The sequence below is a fragment of the Camarhynchus parvulus genome, chromosome 7 (assembly GCF_901933205.1).
Source record: "Camarhynchus parvulus chromosome 7, STF_HiC, whole genome shotgun sequence".
Taxonomy (NCBI): Eukaryota; Metazoa; Chordata; class Aves; order Passeriformes; family Thraupidae; genus Camarhynchus; species Camarhynchus parvulus.
In genome coordinates, this window is record NC_044577.1 from 17,863,516 (window position 1) to 17,890,050 (window position 26,535).

Here is a 26,535-nt window from a genome sequence, read left to right on the forward strand (position 1 = left end):
TATAGATAATTATAGTATATATATAAACAATATATACTCTTTAGGGGGTGTCCTTGTGTGTGCTTAAAGAGAACAGCACACTTCACATGAAAGTATCCATGTATGCTGAGTAATTAGTCACATTTTCCTCAACTGTCACTAAAGGAAGAAAACAGAGAGCTCTAAGCTAGCCTAGTCTCACCTTTCTTATTTGAGTCAGCAAGTATTTCCTACTCAGTGGAATGAGGCCACTGTTAGAGAAAATGAAGTGAATGCTTGGCTTTTTTCCTGCATCTGTAAGCCCTAAATTCCTTTATTGTAACAGCCTGAAAATTGGTTGATGGCATAAGAAAATGGAGGCAATTCTAGTTATGCTGCTACCACCTTTGTAATTACCTTGTCCTTAAGTGTCAGGCTATTTCACAAATACTTGTAGGTACTGACTACTGGTTAGATTGGACCAATTATTTTTGCATGCCAGAAAATAAGGGGATCAATCAAATTACGATCAATTACATTTCAAGCAAGCTGTGTAATTTTTGCAGTCTCTGGATGCATCTTCAGCCTAACAACAGTCTCTAATTTATGCTCAGATGCAGGTTTTCTCTTTTTGCTAAGAAATACAAAAAACAGATTAATTTTTAGGACCTCTATAGCAGTAAAATGGGGGTGAATATCTCTGAAAAGAGAGACATACCAGATCCTAACATAGCAAATCTGGAAAAAAATCACACTGCACTGCATTCAAGTTGTCACCAAAAGCAAATACATCACTTTCTTCTTCATGTGTATAATTGTTTTTTGGTTACAATTGACAAATCCCCCTGACATATTTAAGATGGACAGTGATGTCTCAAGATGGCCTGAGTGTCAGGTTGAGAGGCAGTTTTGGAGAAATTAATTTTCAGCTCAGGGTTTATTCAACACATATGTATGAAAGACTCTCCTTGAAGAATGTTTCACATCCCATCTCACTTGCATTGGTTCTGTGCTGTGAAAGTCACCAAGCACTAAATGTAGAATCTCAACTTTATTTCCTCCCAAAATTGGGCAGGCTGATATTAAAAGCAGAAGTGTGCTAAAGAAGACATAAAGCTAGGTTTTTAATGCAAGTTTCAAAGCAGTCTGTAGCAGCCTGTAAGACAACAGTTGTATCTTATGCACACACAGTCTTTTATAGAGCAATACAGAAACACACTGCTAGTTTAAGTATAAAAGCTGAGGTTAGGCTTAGACTTTCCTATCTAAGATTGTCTTAAAAGATGATTTAATTCCACAGCAGCTTTTGCTGATGAGACTGGTGCTGTTTAGGTCCTGCTCTAATCACAAATAGGTGTTCTTTTTTTCAGCACTGATGTTCATCTGATCCAGGGTCAGAGAGTTTGGAGCCCTGAACTTGCAAAAACCCAGAAATCTCCTACATTAGTGATACAAAATATATATAACCAGGTAAAGCTACACTAAATAAAATTTACATTGCACCTTGAGGGAAAGAAAAATAACTTATTTACAGATCCCCATCATATTAAATTCATTCTAGGCAAAGATTTACTCTTTTCTATGAAACTATGAAGTTTTAAAACACGAACACCCCATATAGCTCAGAGAAAAGCCTAACTAGAAAGAAGGAAAGCATCTAAAAATAGCAGCTATTGAACATGGAATATCTCCCTTATTGCCCTACCATTTAGAAACAAAAAAGGGATGTCAAGCTCTTCCCATTGATCTAGATTTTCTTTATGTTTTATCTCTTCAGCTCAAACTGTGCAACAACCACAAATGGAGCACATATCTCCTGTGTGAGGATTGTTTACAGCATTACATGTTCTTTATTTACTGAAGAAAGAAGCTAGTGCTACTCTCAGAAAGAAAACAGTGCACAGTACTGCCCCTGCTATATAGATTTTTTGTACAGGCAAAGAGGGAATTCTGAATCCTCTTCCCAAGGCTTTGTCTTCATGGTGGCACTACCTGAGATTCCTCCAGTTTGGGTGGGAGCTTTATATCTGAAACGAGCTTTGGAGAGTCAATGTAGGACATTTTTCCCAACCTTTTCTCTCTGCCTCTGGAGAATTAAACGTATTTTGAACATGGAAATATGAAAACTGTTAGATTAATGATCCTTTGTACCTAGCTTGTACCATTCTAGATGTAAAAGAAGCTCGGCTACAGTGTGTAATCTTGTTTCTTGCAAGGTGTATCACTGAAGGCTTTAGTGCAAGAACCAAAGAACCTGGTAAGCATGTATTTGAATAAGTAGCTATGAGTAAAACTGATAGTTGCAATATTTTTCTTTTTACACTGTAAAAAAGATGAGTGATAGGGAGGCAAACTGATTCCTACAATTTTCCCACCAGTTGTAAGCCAGTATGATGGCAGATAGCGTGGCCTGCCTGAGCCAAGCTTGTATCTATTTGTACTGCTTCGTGTAATAGCCTTCCATTTTTACTGGCTGCACTAAATTTTTAGCCTCACAATTTCAAATATTGTCACTGGTGTGGTTAACTGCCTTTTGTAAATAGAATGTTTTAATAGAAAGAACCCAGGGTTAGAGTGAAATCTTTCTGATCATTGGAGAGTATAAACCAGCTGAAATTACTGAAAATCATGAGTGACAGCTTGGGGAAAAATATTTTGATGACTTTAGGCTGTTTTTTTCCCCAGAAAATGGAAATATCTGCAACACATACTTGCTTATGAGATACAGATGTTAATATTTATTATGCTGTCTTTTTTTTCAACTTAAAGTCCAAATTATCCTAGCAAGCAACATTTCACAAAGCAGTAGCAGTACAGAATAATTTTAAATTTGAAAACTAAAACTTCAAGGTTTTATGTGATAGGCTTACCAATGTAACAGGTATTTCTAGTTCCAACAGTTTGATACTGAAAAAAGCAGGTCAGAACTGATGCTGTGAGGAAAAGTAAAATGGCAAAATATGCAACATAAGATTTTCAAGCTTTCTAGTGTCTGACAGCCATGAAATATGATAAAGGAGAAGCATAAAGAACAACAAAGTCCCAGTGAGAGACAAAAGAAGGAATTGAAAAAAATCTATATAAGCACACACAAATCCTTCATACAGACATTATGGGCTGCTTACCCTCCTGCTGCTATTGCAGGGAGAGACAATAGGTCAGTCTTGAATTGCCTAAACTGCCACATAGCAGCTTTGTGTGCTGGTTCATAGGAGGCAAAGCCATTTGCTGCCCAAGACACTCCTTCAGCGACACACAGACCTTTATTCCTCCAACTACAGCAGTTAGTGTCCTTCAAATCCTGCAGATCCTGGTAGTTTGCTTTCTCGGTTCTGCAGCTATAGGTATTCTGTTGTATTTCTTGGGATTACTAGTTGTTGAACAAGAAGTTGTTTCCTATTATCTGCAGTAGGTAACTTTTATATTTCAAAATACCTGAAAGGGAACAGTTTGACCCAGGTTTCTGAACATAAAACACTTTTCAGAGCTTTATTTACCTCTTAGGACAAAATCTTGTATTAGCACCATTGACAATATCTTCACATTGGAAGAAAACTTGTGTCTGTCAATTGAACTAAATTCGCTATTTTACTGTATTTTTTGAAGTAGATTCACTGTTACCACAGCTGGATTTGTAAGTGATGGGAGAGCATACCAGTATCCTGATGCCAGGAGCATCTACAAAGAAAAACTTTATAAATATACTCAGAGATCTTATGTACATTCTGAATATTGAAATGTAAAAAATTCTCTAAAATGCTTTATCAGTATGTTGTGCAATGCTTAACTTGAAATTTGAGTGAAGTGACTAAAGAATCTGGATTTTATCAAAATGCAGATAAAAAGTCACATAAACCTATTATTAATAAGACTATTATTAGTGTTTGCTTTAAGTTTCTGTTAGCTAGTAATAACTGAAAAGAACAGTAGTGCTTAAGAAACCAAGAATAATAGGAACAAAAATATTTTTAATCCAGGATTACTTTAGCATCATATTGTGCCCAGAATAGGAGAGGGCTCCAATAGCATTCAGCTTCAGCTATCCAATTCTCATGCCCCCAACCTAGAGTGAAAGAGCTGCTACTAAGCCTCAGTGTTAATTTGTCAGCTCACAAATCCACAATTGAGCCCCTCCAGTACCTACTTGCAATTCCAAATAGACAGCTGTTAGTAGCTCACCGGTCTTCTCAGCACACAGAAGTCAAACCACACTAGTTCTCTTCTACACCTCAAAGTATTTGTTTAAATATAGTAGGAGGTCCTTGTTCTTAGTTATATTAATATAGAAATACTAACATTACACAAAACTTACTGAACTTTTATAAATAGTATTACACTTTTTAATTTCACAATGTGACTCACTGAACAGCTGGAGTTGCTGCTGTGTGTACTTTTGAGACAAGCATCCTGCAGTTCACTTGTAGGTGAAGTTATCCTGCTGAAAATCATGAACAAAATATCCAGACTGGCAAGCTAGGACTTTGTCCAGCAGCATCCTGAAATGTGGGTATTTAGTCAATTAAACCAAGAATGCATAGTCTCTGAAATGTTAGCTCAAACAGCTGCACCCCACAAACCTACTGAAGGAAACTGGCATGTGCCCCCCAGCAGTGTCAGAAGAGCTGTTGTAGTTTTCTAGCTGTCCAATAAGATTATTGCCTCCTTCTCTTTGCCAAGGGAAAGGATAGTCCAGACAGTTAAGACCACTTCAGGCAAAGCCAGCAGGGCTAGTTTAATTTGCTGATGAAGATTACTTCAGATAATTGGCTTAATTTACTGTAATGGATTAGGGGGTACTGACAAGGTCTTTCATGGCAGCAGAGCTGCAGAAGCTGTAATCTGCTGCAGGATGGAAGGATTCAGTTTCCAGGCCTCTAGGAAGCAGTTTATTCCTATTTTTCACACCAAGAAATTTTGCAGTTCACAGGCACATCACATCATCTTACAGTGTTCCCAAGACCATACTGGAATGAGAAACCACTAAAGGAACTGGAAGCACTAATTCAAACTCTTTAAACTGTGTCAATGCAAAAAGAAAAAAAAATCTGTTATGAAAAAGTAAATCTGCCCTCGTCACTGGGTGAGAGAAGTTTTGCTATTTGTGAATAGCAAAAGGAAACTGTGATTGAGGAAAGCAATTTTGTGCTTTTTGGCTCAGTATTTCTAAGTCGGCAAACAGCCCATTAGGCAGTGCTTCTTCTTGTCAGTCCTACAGTTTCTTCCATGGCTTAAGCTCAGGGAGTGTTAGTGCAGGCTGCTCCAGAAGTATCCTAGACCTCTACACAGGAACCAAATTTAAGCACAATTCCTCAGTTCAGCTCTCCCACTTCTGACTTATCCCCAAGATCTGAACACGTTCAATAAAAAAACCAAACCATCCACAGAAAAAAACCAAACCCCAAGTTCCCCAACTTAACCTCAGCCTTACTATTACTACCAGGAAAGGTCTTTAAATGATTCTTACTACTGATTAATAGATTTGGATACAACAGTAGATGAAACACGTATCATACAGCCAAAGACAACCTAATCTGGAATTAAAATTTCTAAAAATCATTTAATAGAAAATACAAAAAACCCCACAGATTCTAGACATTTAAAAATTATTTCACTTCTTCCACATCACATGAGATAGTGGAGAACTGTCAACCTACAAGCTCCAGTTTTGAGAGCTAGACCTGAATCCCATTAGGACCATCAAACATGGTTCATAAATTTCAATGATCCTTACTCAGATTAAATCCTCTAAAGCATGAACTACCAGAAACGGTAACAATTTATTCCTCTGAGGGAGGACAGACAGGATATTTATGAACTAACCTCAGGTCTCAGAAGTAATGGATAGCAGAACAGAATCAAGGAACTATATAAAGGCAGTTGCTTTCTATAAATGTATGTTTCTTTCACCAGTAGAATTGTTTTTGGAGTGCTCACAAAATCTTGGCTGGTTCCCTAGCTGTGAGGTTTCTTCCTGAAAATCAAAAACCTGAAAATTTGGGGGTTTGAAGAAGAATGTGCTTGAGGCACTTTAGAGGCTTAAACAGAATGGGTCTGTTTCCTTTCAGCAGCAGGATCCACTTTCAGCAAAGGGTAAAGAGGCTGTGCACAGGAAACACCCAAGAGCCCACAGAACCAACTTTGTCACCTGTTCGTGGCATTAAACCTGCACAGGCCCTACCCTGTACAACAGGATCCATGGAGAACAGCCCCAGGAGAATCAAGTTAGGAGAAATGGGAGATGGCTTAGATTTATATATTAACTTGCTATTTAACTATCTATTAAGTCTTGATCAAAACAGAAGGGTAAAAGAAAGTTCATACAATTGAAGTAACACTGTATCTGAGAATCTACATTTTTTATTTCATCAAGAAGTGCCCCAAAACCTAAAGTACAACATTTTTAAATCTACAACACAAAAATAGAAAATATTCAAAATGCACAGGAACACAAGTCACCTTTAATGTGATTAAAACGTCACATGAGATTTTTTTGCAGTTAAGTGGCAATTAAGGATGTGTTTTACAACACTGTATAGATATCTGCAAGTTTCCTGTACAAGGAGGATCCTCATGCTTGTGCAAGTCGTTCTAGGACTCTTCGGTAATCTGAAACAAGCTGTTGGAAGCTCTCTTCTAACTGCTCACGTTGCAAGTTTAGGTCTATTTGGTTCAACTGATTAGTCATCTCCTCTGGTCTTAGACACCTTCTCATCTTGGCAAGTTCTCTCTGTTTTTTCTAAGCAATCAAACAAACAGTAGTTTGAACACAGCCAGTAATTATCAAGAATATGGTATTTCACTATGGTGTTTCATCAAAATTTATTCTATTTCAGTATCTTAGTTCTTTAAGATGTCCCTAATCCCAAGAGAAGCACTAACCATGTTTGATTAGTACTACCTTTGTTCTGTTAAAGGCTCATAGTTTCTGTATTGCCAATGAACTAGTGAAAGGAGAAATGGTTTCAGATTTTGTTCCTTAACCAAACAAATTAGGTCTAACAGTACACCTACTACTGAAGATGTAAGGCACAAAAAAGTTGACTGTAGAAATCTGACCAGGATACTTAGTCCTACATTAACATTAATTGCACTGGTGTCCCATTACATGACTATTCAGCCAAAAAATTTCCCTATAACTGACTATCAGAAATTAATTTTAAGCCTCCAATACACAGAAAAAGTTTTACAAACTCTTACAAATTATTCAAGTTACCAGGGACAAGCAGTAACAGCATTGAAAAGCAGTAAGATTATTCATAAGCATAAACATATTTGTACAGGAAGATAAGTTGTCTTTGCTCTGTCACATGTGATTTTTACCTGTTTCTTAAAAACACCTCAAAATACTTTTGTATTTTCTTTACCCAGATACACTTTTATATAGGTGATACCTATTTCTGAACTATTCAATTCTTCAGGTACTTTTCATTCTTCAGTCTTCTTTAGCTTTGTAAAAGCAGAATATCATTCAACACTTCATTTAAAAAAAGTATTATGTATGCCTGGTGTCTTACCAATAAATCTTTGCAAAACCTATGGAATCAATGTATTAAAACAACAAAATTTCACCAAATTATTCTATTTCTAACAGTCTCAAAATCAAAGCCCTTTTGTGCTCTAATTTTAAGCTTATCTCTCAAAGGAGTATTTGTTTTCATTCTGTGATTGATGCTGAGAGTCAGGAGGGAGGAGTGGAGACTACAGTGAATGGTAAATGAGTAAGACCAGAAAAACTTTTACAGTATCCCAAAGATTGCAGAGATAGGCAAAGTTCAGTTCAGAAAAGGAGGTTCTGTACTTAAGTCCTGATGAGGAGTTCAAGCACATTTCTGGCCAATAATCAAGAAACATTTCTTTGTTGAAAGGATGTGAAAAGCAGCATAGATGTTTAAATTTTAGATTCACATTAGCTCTGTGTAGTCAAAATGAGTAAGATACTCAAAACATATGATGAGCTGCCCAAATGAAAATAGAGATGGATACCTTTTGGCCAAGCTTCCGTTAGTAGAACAACTAAAACTTTATTCCAGAATTAATTAAAAGTCTGCCTAATCAACAGGAGTGTCTGTGTATATTATAAACATTAGCTCTGAAAAAAAGGGTGCCAGCTTTTAAATGCCCACTACATCTGATACTGTACCATTAGGCCATCTTTAAGTTCCAGATTCCTGCTAAAAAGCAAATTCTCTTTGCATGTTTCAGATAACCAGTTGTTCCAATATCTATTTTCCCCCTCCAAATATACTACAAGCATATCCAGGTACACAAGATTTTGATAACTGCCATCAGTAACATTTTACCTGGGCAGCTTCAAGAGGATTCTTTGGGATAAAGTTGTTGGGCTGGCAGAAAAGCTTATTCAAGTAGCAAATAAAGTATCACAATTAAAAATCCAGTGCAGCACTGGTATCTACTTCCAAGAGAGATGACATGAAAAACAAAGACATGATCAAAGAGATATGTCTACCAGCACAATCTACTAATAAAATGCAGTTTGTCAGAAATGGAGAAGCCACAGTGCAACTGAAATTTCACAAGCTGCTCATCCTTTAAACTACCTTGGGAGTAGTAACTAACAGGGAGTGATGCCCTGTTAATATACCAAATATTTTCTTTCCTGTATTAGTGCTACTTATACGGAAAGCAACACACCCTGCTGCACCAGTCATCCCACATGCAGAATGTAGTTCTGCCACATGCAGAAAGGTCTCAGTATGTTTAGCAACCACCTCCTTGCTAATATAATGACTTCAAGGGGCATAGATGTATTACATGTTTTTCCCCTGAGCTTTCTGCATATAGTTTTTTTCCCTGCTACTGTTAGCCAGGAAATAATTCTAAGATGGAATACCATTTTTATTAAACTAAGGTAGCATCAACTTAGAATTATTCTACATTTGTACAGCACTGTTCAAATGAAGCGATCAAACAGTTTACGTAATAAAATGACACTAGTATTAGAGTATGGAGTAATATTCCTGATTATTTGTTTGGTTCCCCCCTCAAAATTACCCTCTCTATACTCAAAGTTAGTTTCATTACAATTTTTGTAAACTTTTTGGAAATGGCAGTGTGACTAAAATTTATTGGAAACTGTTTAAAATGAACGTATGAGTAAGCTATTTACTAGGTAGAACTACTATAAACAAGATGACTATTTCAGAACATGAAATTTAAAATCTGGGAAAAAAGGAGTTGGTTGCTTTAAGGATCCTTTTGAATCCCCACTGAAATAACAAAAAACTAAAAGTGCATGTTCTAAAGTAGCAATATTGCATATTTAGCAATACAAAATCCATTCATTATCCATGCACTTATTGTGTGCAAAAACTGAAGTGGAAACACCTGCTAGAAACACTAGAATTGAAAGCTGCTTATGAAATTTTGGATTTTGCCTACAGGACCTCAGTGAAGAGTGAGTGAATTGAAACCGTGTAATAGTCATGAAAAACAATTGATGAAAAATCACCTTATTTGTAGTGGACACTGAGTGAAATTTAGCAAATGAGACAAGACACTTGTGAAAGAGAGCGTATTTTGATTAAGGTTCTGGCACTCAGCATTACATGAAGTTATCACCAGATCAGATAAATATTTAATAATTCAACGCTGGCCTCTCATGTCTACTAAGAGCCCCTGTAAGCCCAATGTGACTATAAGCAAAGTTTTGCTATTTGGTATAACAGGGTAAATGCTGCTTTAGGAAGGTTTTCAAGCTAATCAAGGTCATCCTTGTGCTCTGTTTACCTTTATATGCAGGATTTTGGTTTGCTTGGCAAATACTTAATTGACAACAGTAGCTAACATGCTAGTTACAGCAATAAACCTAGATTTATTCGTGGCCTTTCTGACTGTTGATTTAAACACTGATGCCTTTCACAACTAAGATATAATTTTTAAAATCCGTATCTCAAAGGTTCAGTTTATGCAACGCAGACCAACCACACTGAAAATCCAGGATGCATAAATAATAGGAACTAAGAAAATTACTCGGTACTATGTTTAATACTTGCTTGAATTTTTCTGCTGGTATTATTTTATATTCCATCTGCATGGAGTTAGTCCTATGTTGACGTGACTTGATTACTTCTAGCAAGCTGTTCTATTAAGACCTAGCAAAAAATTAGAACAGGAATCTAAACTATACCTAGTCTGCAGTGTAAACTTTACCTCTTCAAATTTCTGGCTTATCTATTTAAGGTATGTTTTTAACCTCTTCAAGAAATTGACCATTTTCCCCATTAAACCTACCTGGGCATAATGCCACTTGTAGCTAGATAGCATAGGCTTAACGGTAACCTCCTGCTGGAACTGTGCAGGAAACGTCAGGAACCAAACACAGGATCTTCAGTGCTGCTACGTACAAATGTCCTCTGCATCTGTATATATGTCAGCTGAACACTGCATAACTAATAGTAGTTGATTGGCAACATAATTGACATCAACTACATTTATGGAAATCAAAGTAAAATCAATTATAATTAGCCTTGAAATAAATATTAAATGATACTTAAGTCATATACACCTTATAGGGCCCAATCAGTCTTCTTTTAACATCCAACCGATAGCTTCTGGACTGCTCTGCATCACCCATGTTTGTTGCACGCAACCGGAGAATTTCATAAACTCGTCTTGTGTGTTGCTAATGAACAGAAAGGAGAATATTCAGAATTCACATTTGAATAAAGAGGTCACTCAACAGAACTCCAAGTGCAGAAATACTGAAATAGTAGAGTAATTCTTTATCTTATTAGAAGACAGGGGCAAGGATAAATCTGTCCTATCTAGTGACTTCAGTAAATAAACATTTTTCTTTTTACTTGAAAACAATTTTCTTCCATGCACCCAGCGTCTGATCTCTCAAGTGTTGCACCGGCCATAGGGGTACTTCAAGGACTTGCTGTAAGTGAACAGCAGAAAGCCCAGAAGCCAGAGTCCAAACACATTTCTAAGAACAAGGACTGGAACTAGAGTGATGTGAAGCAATACCAAGCACTATCTTCTTTGCTGATTTTAATCCACACGTATCTACTGCCCTTCACAAGGCCCCCTGAAAGTTATAAATATGAAACAACAATATATACACTTTCCTGTTTACTGGGGAAGAAAATTAATTAGTAAATGGAAAAACTGAATGCCTTTGCTATCAGGATCAGAAAGTATAACATCTGGGGAGAAAATTACATTGCTACTATTTTAGTCTTAACTTGCATTTAAGACCAATTATTTGTTTCTGAACAACACAACAAAAACAAAGTGGTTTGTTTGCTACATTACCACATGTTTATATATTGTTAAAAAACCAAACGAAATTTATTTATTCTTTCAGATTTAAAATACAGAAGGCTGCAGATGTAGTTTCCTTATATAAGCTATACCATTTTCATGAACACATCTGAATATGGCTTCACACTGCCCATCCCTCAAGGTTTAAAGTCTTCAGTACAACACACTCAAATACATTTTTAATTAAGCAGCTTTGCTATTTCACTGCCGTACTCAAAAATGAGTTTAATAACTCAAGATTACCATCAAATTTAATTGTTCAATTTAACTCTTTAGTTCTCCAAGTCTTTAGAGTTGCATTAGTAAGTTGTTTGCCACTTTAGCATTCTGCATTCCCAAAGCAACACTTACTTGCACACTCTTGAAAGAAATCAAAACCATATCAAATTCTATTACAATAGAATTTGCAGCTAAAAAAGGCAATTATCTAAAACCATGTAGGATGGTATCTCCTACATCTATCTCCTGATACATCCTTAACAAGTGTCAAAATAAGTGAGAGTGTAAATTCCATGTATCTCTATAAGTTTAAATTGTATTGTACTAGTTTGATAAGAATATGTCCAACTACAACTGTACTGATTTAATACCTTATTTATTTTCAATTTTTGTTGAGCTTCCGTCACCATTTCTTGACTGAAACCTTGCATTAACTTTACTGGGGAAAAGCAAACCAAATCTTGACAGAGCTTTACAAGAACAAAGTCTCTAAGCTTCACATAGTTCTCAGAAGGATCTTCAGCTAGAAAGAATAAAAAAAGAAGCTTATCACCATTATTTGTTTTCTCATCTCTGGTATGTAATTACAAAGAACTATGGAAAACAAAAGCAGATGCACTATCCATCAGTATATAAACAACTGTGCTTAACTGTAAGCACTGTTATCAAAGGTTTTGATGTTTGACAGTAGACATCAAACAGGTCACATTAAGAGAAACTTCTAATAGTTTGTGTATGCAGTGCTGTACATATTGTACATATGTATTGTGAAATGGACTTGTTTAAACCCATTTAACTCCTTGGGAAAAGACTAGCCTATAAACCTTTTTTCTTGTATCTTTCACCTATTCTATATTTGACAGTGGTAGAACTATTAAAAGACAAACAAAAGGGAAAATGTGGGAAAAGATTAGTGAAAATATCCTATTGTATACAAGTAAACTAGTTGAAGATATGTATTGAGCAGGAGTTAGTCTTTGTTAGCAGGGAAGGCAGGAAAAGCTACAAGAAGCCAAAGAACAAGATTATTCAAAATTACAAGGCTGAAAGGACCTAAGCAAAAGCTCATCATGATTTCAAGTTACTTCCATTTTACTTAAAAAGAGAGCATAGCTATTAAAACTGTTCTATAGAAAAAAACACTGAAATGGAGAAATAGCCACAGTTAAGATCAACATGAGCGCATATGCAACTATTTAATGCAAAAGGAAAATATGTACAACATTTTGAATATATTTTTTTCCTTGCCTCCGACAAGCTCACTACAAACAAGTAGCAGGGCCATGCTTCCCCTTCAACACTCATTTTTCTGGAAGCTAGCATTGTGGAGTTTATTGCTAACATCCCAGCTGCATTTTCCTTTAGTTTTAAGACTGTAAATAGTTAAAACTTGCAGTTTTAGGATGATCAAGAACAAAACAAAGCGACCAAGAAGGACTGGGATAGAAGCTTTTGCCACGTAGTGTATGTGGCACAGCACAACGAACAATTTATTTTTCTGGGTTGGGTTAAGACATATTGTGTATGAGTGGCCTAATGTTGTATGGCAAGCCTTATAGCACTTATTCTGCAAAAAAGATTGGAGAAGTGCACTAAAGCAAATTGATTAATTCTTTTGCATTCAGAGTAGTTAAAAGAAGAATGAGGCAGTTTCCAGTAAACACTAGCAGCATATATTTTGCTTGTGTCAGGACGACAAGGTATAAGTAGAACAAAATATTTGCTGCAAACGTGAAACTCAGAAGTAATTTTAATTAGTAAATAATTAGCTTTTTCAAAGAAATTAATTAGATTTTAATTTCTAGAAAAGTTAAAGGCTTTATTTCACAATTTTAGGTGATATGTAATTAAATATCCTGGCCATGGTCCAAGTCTAATGTCCCCCTCAAAAAGGACAATAAATACTTCTCTAAGAGTCTTAACTTTCATAATTTGAGTGCCATGCAGAATATTGCAAGCTTTCTCCTGCTTCATTCCACAAAAAGATGGACCAACGTTTTAGTGCACTTTTACTGTTTTCTACAACCCTGCTTAAGGCACTGAGCCAGGAACATGCCATGGGATTTATGCAGTAGCAAGTTAAGACTTTGCTCATCCTCAATTATAAAAGCTACATAAAGGTTTGTACTATAAAAAGGAAAAATGCATGATGCACATGAGTTCCTGTTGCATGAACTAAATTATACTTTCTTAGGTTCCCACAAACTGGATTGAAATTATGAGGTGGATTATTTTGTTACAATGATCTGGCAACAACGCATTATGAAAGCAAGTGGTCTATTGGATTTTAATTAGAATGGAGAGTTATTTATAACCAAAATGAGACTACACATAGAGTTGAATGGTAAACATGTGTTTGAACTGCATTTCTTCCTATACTAGACTTGAAACCACAGGACTGATGTCATGCCTGTGGCAATTTTCAATGCTAGTTTTGTTATGCACATGGACTCTTTATCTGCCATTTCCAGAATCTTCCATTTTCAGGTATTTGTGCACGCACACCTAATATCATGGATACCTTCAGCCAGCAATATGTGCTTCTAGACCACAAGTTCTCTATAAACTCTTGTTGTCTGTGAAATTTCAGTGTGCACACTAATATTAAATATGCTATTTTAGTTAGGTGTGTTGTGTCTCCCCTCAAATTTGAGTTTTGGCTAATAGGGGTAAGTTGAACAAGGAATTTGAAATTTGACAAACCTTGATCTCCTGGCAAACTCAGCTGTGTATCTCACAATAAAATAGTTAATTAGCTGGTAATCCGTTCATGCTAGGGATTGAATTTTCCTGGTGTGCTGTTCTCTGAGTTAAAAGCTACACCACATACACCTCTGTAAACTAGGGTACTATTAATCCTGAACTGAGCAGAAGCTAAATCTTCAAAAGGCTTTAAATTCACACAAATGAACATAAAAGTTAGCTTGTGGGCTAACAACCTGTAAAGTTCCTTATTAAAAATGTAACACAAACCTGTTATATCAAGTACTGTAGGAGAAGACATATAGTATCTATGAACTGTTTCAAGCAGCTGAGCACCATGGCCTTCTCCCTGGAATGGCGGCAAGATCAGCATCTGGCTACAGACAAAGGAATGCATTTCCAGTTCAAATGTAAGCATTTGGAAACATAACTCAAAGTCTTAAAAATAAAATGGTATTTCATTTTAGATTAAGGTATGTGCAATCTTCATGTTAAAACATGATTTTTAACAGAATCTTAAAACTGTTAAATATTCAAAACTTGTTTGAGATTCCCTCCGCTTCAAGAAGGCAACAATGAAAAAAATCAGTGCATAGACAGCTAATAATGGGGATTTTTTTAAACAAATCAACACTATTATAAACAAGTATTGGGAACTTCAGCAGTTCCCTCTTCTGAAATAAAAGGCAAGGCACGAGTTACACCGCCAATTACCTTACACGTGGCCGGGTTTTGTCTGGGTACACATAGTAATTATAGACTGTCATGTAGCCTACGGTCGCAAAGAGCGTAGCTCCATCCTTATTATACTTCTCAAATCTGCAGATAAAACAGAAAGCCAAGCAGGTCAATTACAGTTGCGCTCCCATGCAGTGTCCATTTTCTTTTCCATTCTCCAACTGAATTTTCAGTGTCAGCAAGCTACTCTGTGAGGGCCCAATGGGTACACCTGCTATGTTCTGAATGTACAATTCACTTAATTGGTGTGCAGCAACTTGGATAAATCAGACCTCTTTACAGCACTTCAGTGCACTTGCCTATTATAAAGATGAATAGGTGGCAAGTAAAAGAAAACACAGGCAAAGCTCATTTTACTGTTTAAGCCTACATTCAGGGCTCTAACGGACAACAGCATTTAATTCAGCTCTATTCTCAAGCTTTCCCAAAGCATAATGGAGGAAAACTCAAGCCTCATAAACAATGTTTTTTCTTTCCTGGGAAAAATATCATTATACTGCTCCAATAATTGGCCAGCCACAATTAAAACGCAGGCTTTGTGGAGGTAATAAGGTCCACTGTTGCTTTAGAGCTGTACTTACACTAGAAAGTAGTTCCATCTTTCATCATCTACATCAATAAAGCTAGCAGTTTCAATAAACCACATCAAGAACGTCTGAAGCCTTTCATGATATTCTCGAAAGCCTGGACATGTCATGTCAGCCTAGGGAAAAAGCCAGGAGAAGTCAGGTGAAACCTATCACAGATGCAAGAGGAAAATCTATGCAAAACCTAATTAAATTCTCTCATATAAAAAAGCATGTTAAAGATTAACAAACTGATAAAATTATAGTATTTATACACTACAGTTGAGTCACTATAGAAGGTGCATCTCTGCAAAATAAAACTGAATTTGGTTGCTCAAAAGCAGATATTTAACTAAATTTTCCATACCTTGTATATCTGATATGTTATATCTTCACCAGCTTCCTCATTATGGATAGAATATGTGTGTAACAGCATTCCAAAGGGCTTGAAGTTGACCTCTTTCTCCAGCAGAGACACAAAGTCATCTGAGTTTGTGCAAAAACCAGGCGGAATGATTTCTCTAATTTTACTTTCCACATCATCTGCCTGGAGATTACAAAAAGGGGAAGGATCAGTGGAAAATTAGAAAAAGACAGCAGTGTTGTGTTTCAGAAATGAATATACGAGACACACTATATCTACCAGTAACTAAAAAAACAAAAAGGAAAGAGAAAAAAGAAAAAGCAAGCATTCTTGGTCTTCCAGCAAGTAAAGGAGCCACACTCATGAGATCAGAAATGTCACAATCCAGCCTTTTTAAGCATCAAAAAACTCTTGGCTACAGCCTAAGTTCATGAACATTTTTATGCTTAGAGATTGATATATTTGTTCAAGCTTGACTAAGAGCATTGGTAGTTATTCTGTAAGTGCACCATGTTCAAAAGCCAAGACTTTCTAGACAGCAATTCCCCAAGACTAGCCTATCTACACAGCCTTGCAGAACTCAGGTTCCCAAACAAGCAGTTACAAGAGGTATTAGGTGATGCAGAACTAAGCAGAGAAAAAGGGACAAAGACCAAAAACGGTAGCTCCCAAACAGGGAAGTGACAGCAAGCACACTCTGGCATTCTTACGGCCCCCTGCTTGAAATGCCTGTCTATAGAATCAGCTGCAAAACAGTACAAACTCAGACAACCACATCCTGCATTCTAATAAAAGGAAGTTTTGAAAACAAAGTTTGACATAAAATACTACAACTTATGAATACTGTCAGCAAATCTGACCTGTAGTCTAACATACTGTGGAAGACAAAATATTCTGACACCAAAATTTAATTCAGAGATTACTCTTTTCAGATAGCCAAAGTTAGAAACTATCAGCTGAGCAGACTTCATAATCCTTTTCAGACCCCCAAAAGACCACTTGATTGAATACATTTACTACTTCTTTTTAACCATGAATATTTGATGAAGCTTCACAATAACGTATTACTGCTTCTCACCAGGCAATAAAACTTAATGAATTGGTCTCAACTTAACAAAACCATACTCCTCAATACAACCCCTAAAAGCCTGACATTACATTCAACAAAATGAGCTTACATTCAATTCAAACTTTCCTCTGGACAATGAATCCAGGTTTTTACTTAATGGAGTTTGCCGCGAGTTCAGCTGTAATGTTTGTATTGTATCTATTTCCACAAGGGCGGACACAAGAACACTTTGTGTTAACTTACTAAGCAGCTCTTTCACACCGTTTACATGCATGATGGGTATTAGTTCAAAACCAAGACTCTTGCTACTTAGCATTCAAAACAGGGAAATTAAGATGCTTAGAACAAAATACACTACAAAAGGCTAATACAACATGCTACTAATTCCTGTCCTTTCAACCATGGGCCCTTAAGCAGAAGCAATGCACCTGCAAATGAATAGCACTTTATCATTCAGTTACATTTTTAGCGTAGAGAAAGATAGACTTAGTTCAGCACAAACAAGTTTTATTCTTAATGGTTTGGTACTACCAACATTTATATTTGGAGAGAGAGCTATTAAGCAGTTAAAATACAACTCTACAGTACCTGGTGTAAGAATTTAGTAAAAATGTGTACAGTCTTTAAACTCATTTCATTCTCAAAACAAAGACAATTTGTTGGTGCCTTCACTATTCCTCATAAACCAATATTACCTAAAATACGTTTTCTTTACATTTGCTGATTTAAGAGGGATTACACAAAACCAGCCACTTCTTCTGAATCAATGAATTACATTAAAAACATTTATATGGAACACAATTTAGAAATGCCTTTTTTAAAATTGTGTAAATGCATTGTTTACACAGCTCTTATGTCTGCTCTACTGACAGAGCTGTAAGAAATCACAACTAAGAAAGAATCTGTAGCAATTTGCATTTTCTATAGCTGAATAAGCACGCAAAAATAATCTAGAATTAAAACAGTATTTCCAAGCAACAGTACAATAACTTAGATGAAACGTGGACGACATATAAAAAGGGTGAATATACAGCATGAAGTATGATATACATAATGTTTAATTATTTTGCTTCCCCTCACACTTGTAAGTTTCTTCATTAAAAGTAAGAAGGAAGCCAAACTGTGACCTGCACAAGTGTAAGGTAGCACATCCATCACTGGCTGCCACCAGAGAAGTCTTGTTTTCAATACAGCAGAAAGAATTAAAATATGCCAGAGGCTTAGCAAATAAAGCACCAGATAATACTTCTTGATTCTGTATCACTACAACATATTTTCACCTACTGCCTCCTAAAAATTCTCTTCCCTTGGAATGGGATCTGACACAAGAAAATACATTCTTCAATTATTTTTAGGGTTAACAGGATCTCTCCTTCTTACAGAGCAACTCCCATAATCCTCAGTTTGAGCAGCGGCAAACCATGCAATTTTCAGTTAATAAGACATGAAATACTGGAATCTCAATAGATCAACCACATAAAAAATAATTTATTTCATTAAAACCTGTACTTTTAAATGGAAACATTCATTACTAAGTAGGTCCTTTTCAAACACTTCTCTCTGAGGAGCCCATAATCTGGACCTACCAAAATGTGTTTACTGCCTTCCCTTGTGCATTTCTTTGATATTGGTGAAATTTTTTTTTTTTTTAATCAGAACAAGACACTCGTATTTTAGAAACTGGAATGGATGCACACAAATTTCTCCTCAGAAAAACAATCCTTGTGACTACTACAGCAATGTTTAACATAGGCAAAGCAACTTAAAACGAAGCATGCCTGAATTAAAAACCTGTATTAAGCTGGCCAAGAGTTGTTAAGCTTATGGTTCATGAAGTGCTGCCTGTAATACATTACCTTCATAATCACAATCACGTAAGGTGACGACAGGAAATTTGGAATGGGCTTGTAACTACACTTGTTTTGTAGCAGGACTGTTTAAGTGGGTAATGTCTCTTTGTGCATCACATTTGACTCTGGGTAATTTTAATTTAGAAATTAGTATTATACTAATAGGCAGCTATGACATTTGCATACCACGTAGATGCTGTTTCAAAGTGACTTAATTTAAAATAACTATAGAAGCATACTTGAGAGTTGAATTTCTCTAAAAATTGTATGCACATACTTCAGAGGGGAGAAATTGAGTGATCAGCAGTATTACGTTACAAAAGCACCAAATACTGAACCAATACTTTTTAATTAACTTTTGTATAAAGCAAATGCATACGCTAGATGCAAAGTGAGATATACAGTTTAGTGAAATACTTTACCCCTATATCATCATAAAATGCAGAAAAAAGGAAGATACTGGAACAGCTGCAAATCTCAAAGCAGCAAGCAATTCAGAGGTCATTGCTATTAATATTTACACTAGAAGAAAGCAGTTTCTCTTCTGTTATTTGAAAGAATTAACGCCATTCAAGGGGTAAATTTTGTCTATTTTCACTAAATGAAGTGCCAGCTTTTTTTCAAAACATGATCATACTTTGCTGAGGCTTCCCCAATAACACAATTTCCTTAAAGATGGATCTAAACCACGTTAAGATGCATAAATATGACCGGACTTCCACCTTTTGACATTTCAGGATTGTATCTCAAATGTCAAAAAAGATCTTAGAGAAAAAAAAAAAGTGGTATTGGGATGAATATTTCTGTCAGTCCCTAGCAGGGACAGCAGCAGCTGCTTTAGCAATAATGAAACCAAACTCAATATTACAGAATAAAACCACCTGCTGCTGAATGGGCTTGTACGGGTATTTGGGTACAAAATCCTCAGCTGTGAATAACTTTGTGGAGCATTAATACCAACCTGCTTGGAACCAGTTATGGCAAAGGCAGAAACTGCTGTCCTTTCCTAAACACCATCTATTCACAGCACAGGCCTATCTGTCATGTGTAGCACATAGTCTGCATCTTACTATAATTATCATCAGGAGGAGAGATCAGCAAATAGTTGACTTAGAAACATAAATGTTAACATGCATTCAAATCAACATACTGCTGTAATGACAGCTTACGTTTTAACCTCTACAAATGCGTTATCTTAGGGGGGATAAACTGATGGCAAATACAAATGCAGAAGAAGATTGACTACAGTCATGTATTTTTTCCTACATATGTTTAGATATAGCAATACAAGCAGCTTATTTGACTGTACAGTACTAGTAACACTAAGGGAAGCACAGGGTAAGCAACCACATTCTTCCCTTCAGTCAAGGCATGTAAATGCTCTGGACAGCAAACACAAGTGCAGCTCAAAAAGATCTTTTTTGTCCCCATCTCAGTCCTTAAAGGAACTGGAAGAATAATTCAGTATAGGAAACAGGCCTTGAAAAAAGCAACCATTTTGATCAATCAAAAAACTGCAGTGAGCATAGGGGAAGACAGACCTTGTTTAGACCTCTAGAGAAGTAAACTGGGTTTGCCATTTGTACAGAAAACAGATGAAGTAAAAAGGTGCTATGGTGCAGATTCCTGTTCTATTTTGAAATTATATCACTGAAAGATTGGACAACTGGATTTTAATATGTTTACTACACAGCCAACAGCCTTTCCTTTTTTTCCTTATTTCCAAGAAATCCTTACAATTGAAGTGCATGACCTTTCACTTCTAAGACATGCTGCTCTAGCCTCCAAAGTATTTCAGACATGTCCAGGAACTTAGCCTGTTGAACCGAGTATATTCTAATACACCTTCAAAACAAGGAAGAGAAAATCTTTAATATAATTTTAATGAAGTCATTCTAATGTATTTCTCCTTTTACAGTAGGCCTTTCCTTGAATTTATTTAAATAAACTCCAATGAATTTGAAAGTAGTAACTTAAATGGAGTTTGAAGTCATATTTGGAGAACAAGTAGACAGTAGGAGAGGAAAAAGAAAAGCTATTCTACAAGTATTTTATAAGCTCAGAAAATCTGCACAAAAAAGAAGAAATAACCAAACAAAAACCCTGCAGGTAATTGTATTATCACATTCCTTTAAGAAAGATGTAAAGCATACATGATACCCATACAGAAGTTTATAATCTGTTTACTGCCCTACTTGTTCTCCATGTTTAGAGACACAGTCAAGCATAGTTTCTCATGAAGTTCTTACAGAAATCTCCTTTTCCTCCTCACTGCTTCTTTCCATCATTAGCCCCACCAATACTAGTTCTCCTCCTGGTCAAAGTTAATATGAAAATACAAACTCGCCAAGTTTATTTTGTGGAACTGGCTTTGGCATCAGCACCTCACATCTGACTGTTCTGTTTGACACAATTTTGATTGTACTGTTGACAGGGAATGGGAAATGAAGTTCAAAGCTTTTTATTAGCTTAGCAAACAGAAGCTTTGTTTTGTTCCCTTTAATTTAAACCATGTCTAGGTGGGAAATTACTAAACCTAGAACCAAAGTAAACCTTCTCAACGTTATGTTAAAGACAGAGGCAAACCTGCACTTACCTCCACACAGTCAAACTTTTCATTTACTCTTGATGTGTATTCAATGCGGAAGAGTGTAGACAGGTTTCCAGCAATGTAATACAGGAGGATCTTGAGTCCCTTATAGCCAAAAGCAACTTCACTGAGAAAGGAGAAAATACCAACCAGGAGCTCGATACAAAACAAAACATCACAGTGACTTAATTTCATGTGACATTCACATAAACTTTCCTGGTAAGGTAAAGTTACCTTCCTAATAGGAAAAGGGAATCAAACTGGATGTGTGCTATAGGACAGAGATAATGCCTTACACTGCTTCTATTATTTCGCTCCTCTAGTGGAAATATTCTGCGCTCAGTGAGTCCTTACTGTGACAGCTCAGGAGAGAATACCCGAAACAGCTCATACTGAGTTTAGGCTTTTTCAACAGCTTTAACTCATTAACAGTTATTTACATTAATTGATTGCTAACATTTATTAAAATTACTTTGCAGTGCAGTATAATATTTTGGAGTAAACTACTTCAATCTGTAATGTACAAAGCACAAATAACCAAGTATAGCAATTTGTGGAGTTTTCAGTTGACAGTTTCTGTTTAGTTATCCAATGCAACCAGAAATTAGTATATGCAAAATGAAGTATAGAATACTAAAGCTTTTTTACAGTTTGAAAATATGAGCTGCCTGAACACAAACTGTATACTCTTATGAAGAATAGAAAATTTATCTTCTGAAAAAAAATAATGTTCACAAAGAAACAGGGCATTTTTTTAAAATTAAAGCATAGCTAAAATTTTTTTGTACTGGGATTTTTCCTTTATGGTAGTACATTCATAATTTAAAATCTGAAATGTATGTGCCAGAAGAAGAATTTGCTTGTTAGCTAAACTAACAGATCGGAGAGTTCTCTGATTACTAAAATTATAATTATTGTCAATGATAGCTGCAGTAGACATCTATTAGTGTAACTAATTTGTTACATTTAATATAGGTAGTTCATTCTAATTGGGGTACTTAGAATGCTTTCAAAAGGAAATTGAAATTAAGAAACACAAAGAAGTCCACAGAAACATGTAGGTGGATTCACCTTAGGTTTGTTTGGGTTTTTTGGTTTGTTTTTTTTTCTTCAGTCTATGGCCAGACTCCAGAATGAAAATACTCTACTGAAAATAATAAATGACATTTCAGCACTAATTAATTCTGCATACTCAAAATAAAAGAAACAATACTTTTCCACCTACACTTTAGGAAATACTTTGATATCAGAGTTCTTCTGGAGAAAGCAGCTGCTCATGGCCTGAACAGGCGTACTCCTCACTGTCTGCATGGCCATGCCCAGGGAGTGGTGGGGAATGGAGTGAAATGCACCAGACAGCTGCTCCCCTGTGGTGTTCCCAGGGCTCAGGGCTGAGGACAGTCCCATTTAATGCCTTTATCAGTGATCTGAATGCTCCATAAGTCAGATTGCAGTCAACACCAGGCTGGACAGGAGTGCTGATCTGCTGGACTTGGGTCACGACAAGTGACAGACTTGGGGAAGAGCAGCTGGAAAAGGAGCTGGGGGTGCTGGCTGACCATGGACTGGACATGAATGAGTCAGTGTGTGCCGAGGTGGCCACGAAGGCCAGTGGCACCCTGGCCTCTATCAGCAAAGGCAGCAGCAGCACCAGGCCAGCACTTCTTACCCTGCACTCAGTATTAGCAAAAAATTTTTGGCTTTTAATGATTTGGAAACAAATTTGCCCTTTGGGACCTATTAGTTTAAATCTGGAAACCCTAACTTACTCATCTCCAAACACTTGATGGCTGTACTCTGGATTAAACGTTGTGTTCTCATCCTCCAAATCTTCAGGAAAGCGAACTGAGAAAATAAAAAGAACAGACCATGACCAAGTTACCATCTTTCATTTGTTTATCCATAGAAGCCCTGCTAGCTGTTCATGCACCTTTCCACTAGAGTCAGACAACTCAAGTTAAGAAACTATGTGAGAGTGGCATACAAAAGAAATGAAGGCATCCTGTACAATTTAGGTACACGCTACTTGATCTGTGAGTATCAAACCAGTAATCAGACTAGAACTGAGAAACTGACACAGATGAATACATGTATATATTTCATAGGAAGATACTGGAATACTTCAGTATCGCTTGTACAATATTAAAAAGTGGCATTACCTAGCTTCAGCTGAATTGCCTCATTTGTATTACATTTGTATTCAGCCAGCTTCTTCTCTGTAGTAGTAAGTCCTGGAAAAAAAAAGTTAAAGAGGATAAAGAGATCTATTTCACACACTCTTCTGGAACTAGAAAACATACAAGTATCTCTTTTTAGTTTCTGAGAATTAAAATCATTACTATAAAAACATTAAGTACTCTAAGTTACTATGAATTTTCACATGTGCTATTAAACCATGTTATACTGAATAAGAATTCAGTATAACATATTATAAGTAACACGTGTCAGGACATTTCATATGTTTGCATTAAGTCATTTTCATAAACTGCTGTTAATGAACTAGAGTGGCACGTACACCACTAGCAATTATTTAGCCAGACTACTCTTCCAGAACGGACGAGGAACTAAAATGCAAATAAACTGTATTTCATCTGATTTCCAAAGCCTAATCTAGGCCAGAAGACAGGTTTCACCTCAGGCGTGTTCAAAATGCTTCACAAACATAGCCCCCCTTTATTTCTGGAGTACCATAAGAAAGTTCTTCTACACCTTACTTCCGGCAGCAAACTTGAAATAAGAACACTTTCGGGTTTTTAACTCGCTGCCCACCGCCAGCAAACTCGTGGCCACGGACACGCACTCGTTTAACACTACAGACCGTGGGGCCATAAGCCGGAGACACGCAGGAGCGGGGCCATGGGAACCGGGCGGCAGAGACAGCCGGGCTTCCCTCCCTCACAGCCTACTCCCCGTCCGCCCGCGCTCCGTCTTCACCCGCATCCGCCGGCCCCGAGCTCACGCTCCCCTGCCCTGCGCCGCGGTGACAGCGCTATCCCCGGGCCCCCTGCCCTCACGGCGAGGCTGCCACAGCTCCCGAGCGCCGGGCCGGGACTCACCCGCCATGTCCGAGCCGCGCGCGCAGCGAATCGAGCCGCGCGCCCGCCCGGCGGAAATGAGTGCGCGCGCACAAGCGCTTCCGCTTCCGCCCGCCGAAACGCGGCGGGGGGACAATGGCTGCCCCGTGCGGCGCGCGCACCCCGCGCGCATGCCCGACGCTGCCTCGAGCCTCGCGCTGGCTCGCGTGGCCGGCCCCGCCCCGTCCCCCCTAGAACGCGGGGCGGCTGACGCGCGTGCGCAGTGGTGCTCGCGCCACTGTCACGTGCGGCGGCTCCGCGTCGCTGTCCCGGTGCCGCCGGCCGTGCCCGCACGGAGCGCTGCCCTGGCGCGGCAGCCGCTTGCGAGGGGCCGCTTCCGCTCCTTCTTCACGCACAGACCTCGCTGACAGTTCCGCTTTGGCCGAGCAAACAACCGGAGCTTTGTCATTAGTAAAAAAATAAAACGCTCAACGCTGAACCGCTTGCCGCAGCTACTGCGGGAAGGAACGTGGGGATTTCTGCCGTTTTCTTTCGAAGGCCTGGCTTTTGATGCACTTTGGTACTTGCTGTGCTGGTTTGGCCTGGGGTAGAATTACTTTTTACAGTGGCTTGTGTGGGGGTAGTGAGTTCGATCTTTGAGGGTCCCTTCCAACTCAGCTTATTCTGTGATTTGTGCTGAACACAGCGTAGATAACATAAAGATGTTTTTGTTATCGCTGAGCAAGGCTTTCATAGAGCCAAGGCATTTGCTGCCTTGCTGGTAAGGATATTAGGGCTGTACTGCCGTGCTGGTAAGGATGTTGGGGCTGTACTGCCGAGCTGGTAAGGATATTGGGGCTGTACTGCCGAGCTGGTAAGGATGTTGGGGCTGTACTGCCGAGCTGGTAAGGATGTTGGGGCTGTACTGCCGTGCTGGTAAGGATATTGGGGCTGAATGAAAGGTTGGGAAGAGACGCAGCTAGGAGAGGTGTCCCCACGTGACAAAGGCATATTTTTGACCAGATGCCATCATGCTCAGTATATAAGGTGAGGAGAAGAAGGAAGAACGGAGGGGATGTTTGGGGTGATGATGTTTGTCTTCCCAGGTAACTACTACAGGTAACTACTATATCTGCTCTCCTGCAGATGGCTGATCACCTTCCAACCCATGGCAGTGAAGTAATTCCTTTTTTTGCTTTGCTTGTATGAGTGGCTTTTGCTTCTCCTATTAAACTGTGTCTCAACCCACGAGTTTTCTACTTTTTACCTTTCCCATTCTCTCACCAGTCCTGCTGGTGGGGGAACAAGTGAGTGACTGTGTGGGTCTTGGCTGCTGGCTAGGGTTAAACCATGACACTCTGCAGCTAGCATGTACATATATGGATTTGTTGAACAAGATGCTTGAGTGGTCAGATGCTTATCAAATAGGCAGATTTCTAGCAAAACTGTTCCTGCTGTCAGCTGGGACATAGGTATATATGTAGTATATGAACTCTTAAGTTATATGCAGAAACTTTCTGTTGACACGTAACTAAAAAAAGTTGTTTACCAGAGAAAAGTTGTTTTAAACTTGAGTCATTGTTTCATGACCACCATTATAAGCTAGCAGTTCAGTATTGTATTTCAATATCTCACTATATTATTTGAGGAGTACCAGAATCTGCCCTTTTTGTGTTTTCCAGTGGCATCTAATAAAAGACACTTTGTTGGGCCCTTGAAATAGCACAGCAAGACAAAATATGCACTTAAGTCAGCTTTTATAAGCGCTGTGATTGAACTGCTGGAATAAAGTATAAACCTTCCCTTTCTTAAGGCTTTGGCCTGCATGCTTTTAATTTTGAAGTATAAAGCATATATGTGCTCTGCTGATAAAGGATTATAAGACCCTGTCAGAAGTTACTGAATTCCAGCCAGATTTTGGGCCTCTGGTTCTATGCTAGAAATACGGAGCTACAACCGATTTGCAGCCAAGCTGCCAGAACCTCAGTCTATGAACACTTTCAGCACTTAAAACCAACAGGTACACTCACCTCTTGTGAGACTCAGGGGCACGGCTGCATCTCTTACGCCACAAATAAGACTGAGCAGCATTTAAAGCGGCTCCGTTTTGCACTGTGGAGGTGTCACCAGCAGTCCCCGCAAGGACCGGCACCGGGCTGCAGCCGCCTCGGCACCCGG

General features: G+C 37.9%; 1 protein-coding gene across 2 annotated transcripts; it reads right to left on the minus strand.

Annotated features, from left to right (window-relative positions):
* Positions 1-6,299: 6,299 nt before the first annotated feature.
* On the minus strand, positions 6,300-26,520 carry HAT1 (histone acetyltransferase 1). Of its 2 annotated transcripts, none has more exons than XM_030952536.1 (11): positions 26,388-26,520; positions 23,503-23,574; positions 23,113-23,188; positions 21,350-21,470; positions 15,838-16,017; positions 15,486-15,607; positions 14,881-14,985; positions 14,437-14,543; positions 11,835-11,986; positions 10,484-10,600; positions 6,300-6,694 (listed from the first exon to the last, which is right to left on the minus strand). In XM_030952536.1, the coding sequence occupies exons 1-11, from the start codon at positions 26,446-26,448 to the stop codon at positions 6,527-6,529; spliced, it is 1,281 nt and encodes a 426-aa protein (XP_030808396.1). In that variant the 5' UTR covers positions 26,449-26,520; the 3' UTR covers positions 6,300-6,526. The 2 variants fall into 2 exon arrangements, with proteins under 2 accessions (XP_030808396.1, XP_030808397.1); XM_030952537.1 differs by lacking the exon at positions 26,388-26,520 and adding an exon at positions 24,400-24,461.
* Between the last annotated feature and the right edge of the window lie 15 nt (positions 26,521-26,535).

Excerpts from the sequence above, each read along its gene's own strand:
- HAT1 (XM_030952536.1), bottom strand. The coding sequence starts at position 26,448 with ATGCTGCTCAGTCTTATTTGTGGCGTAAGAGATGCAGCCGTGCCCCTG. Across the intron at positions 15,608-15,837 it reads TAACATATCAGATATACAAG|GCTGACATGACATGTCCAGG; the intron begins GTATGGAAAATT and ends CTTTTTCCCTAG. Across the intron at positions 11,987-14,436 it reads TACAGTACTTGATATAACAG|CTGAAGATCCTTCTGAGAAC; the intron begins GTTTGTGTTACA and ends TATTCTTTCTAG.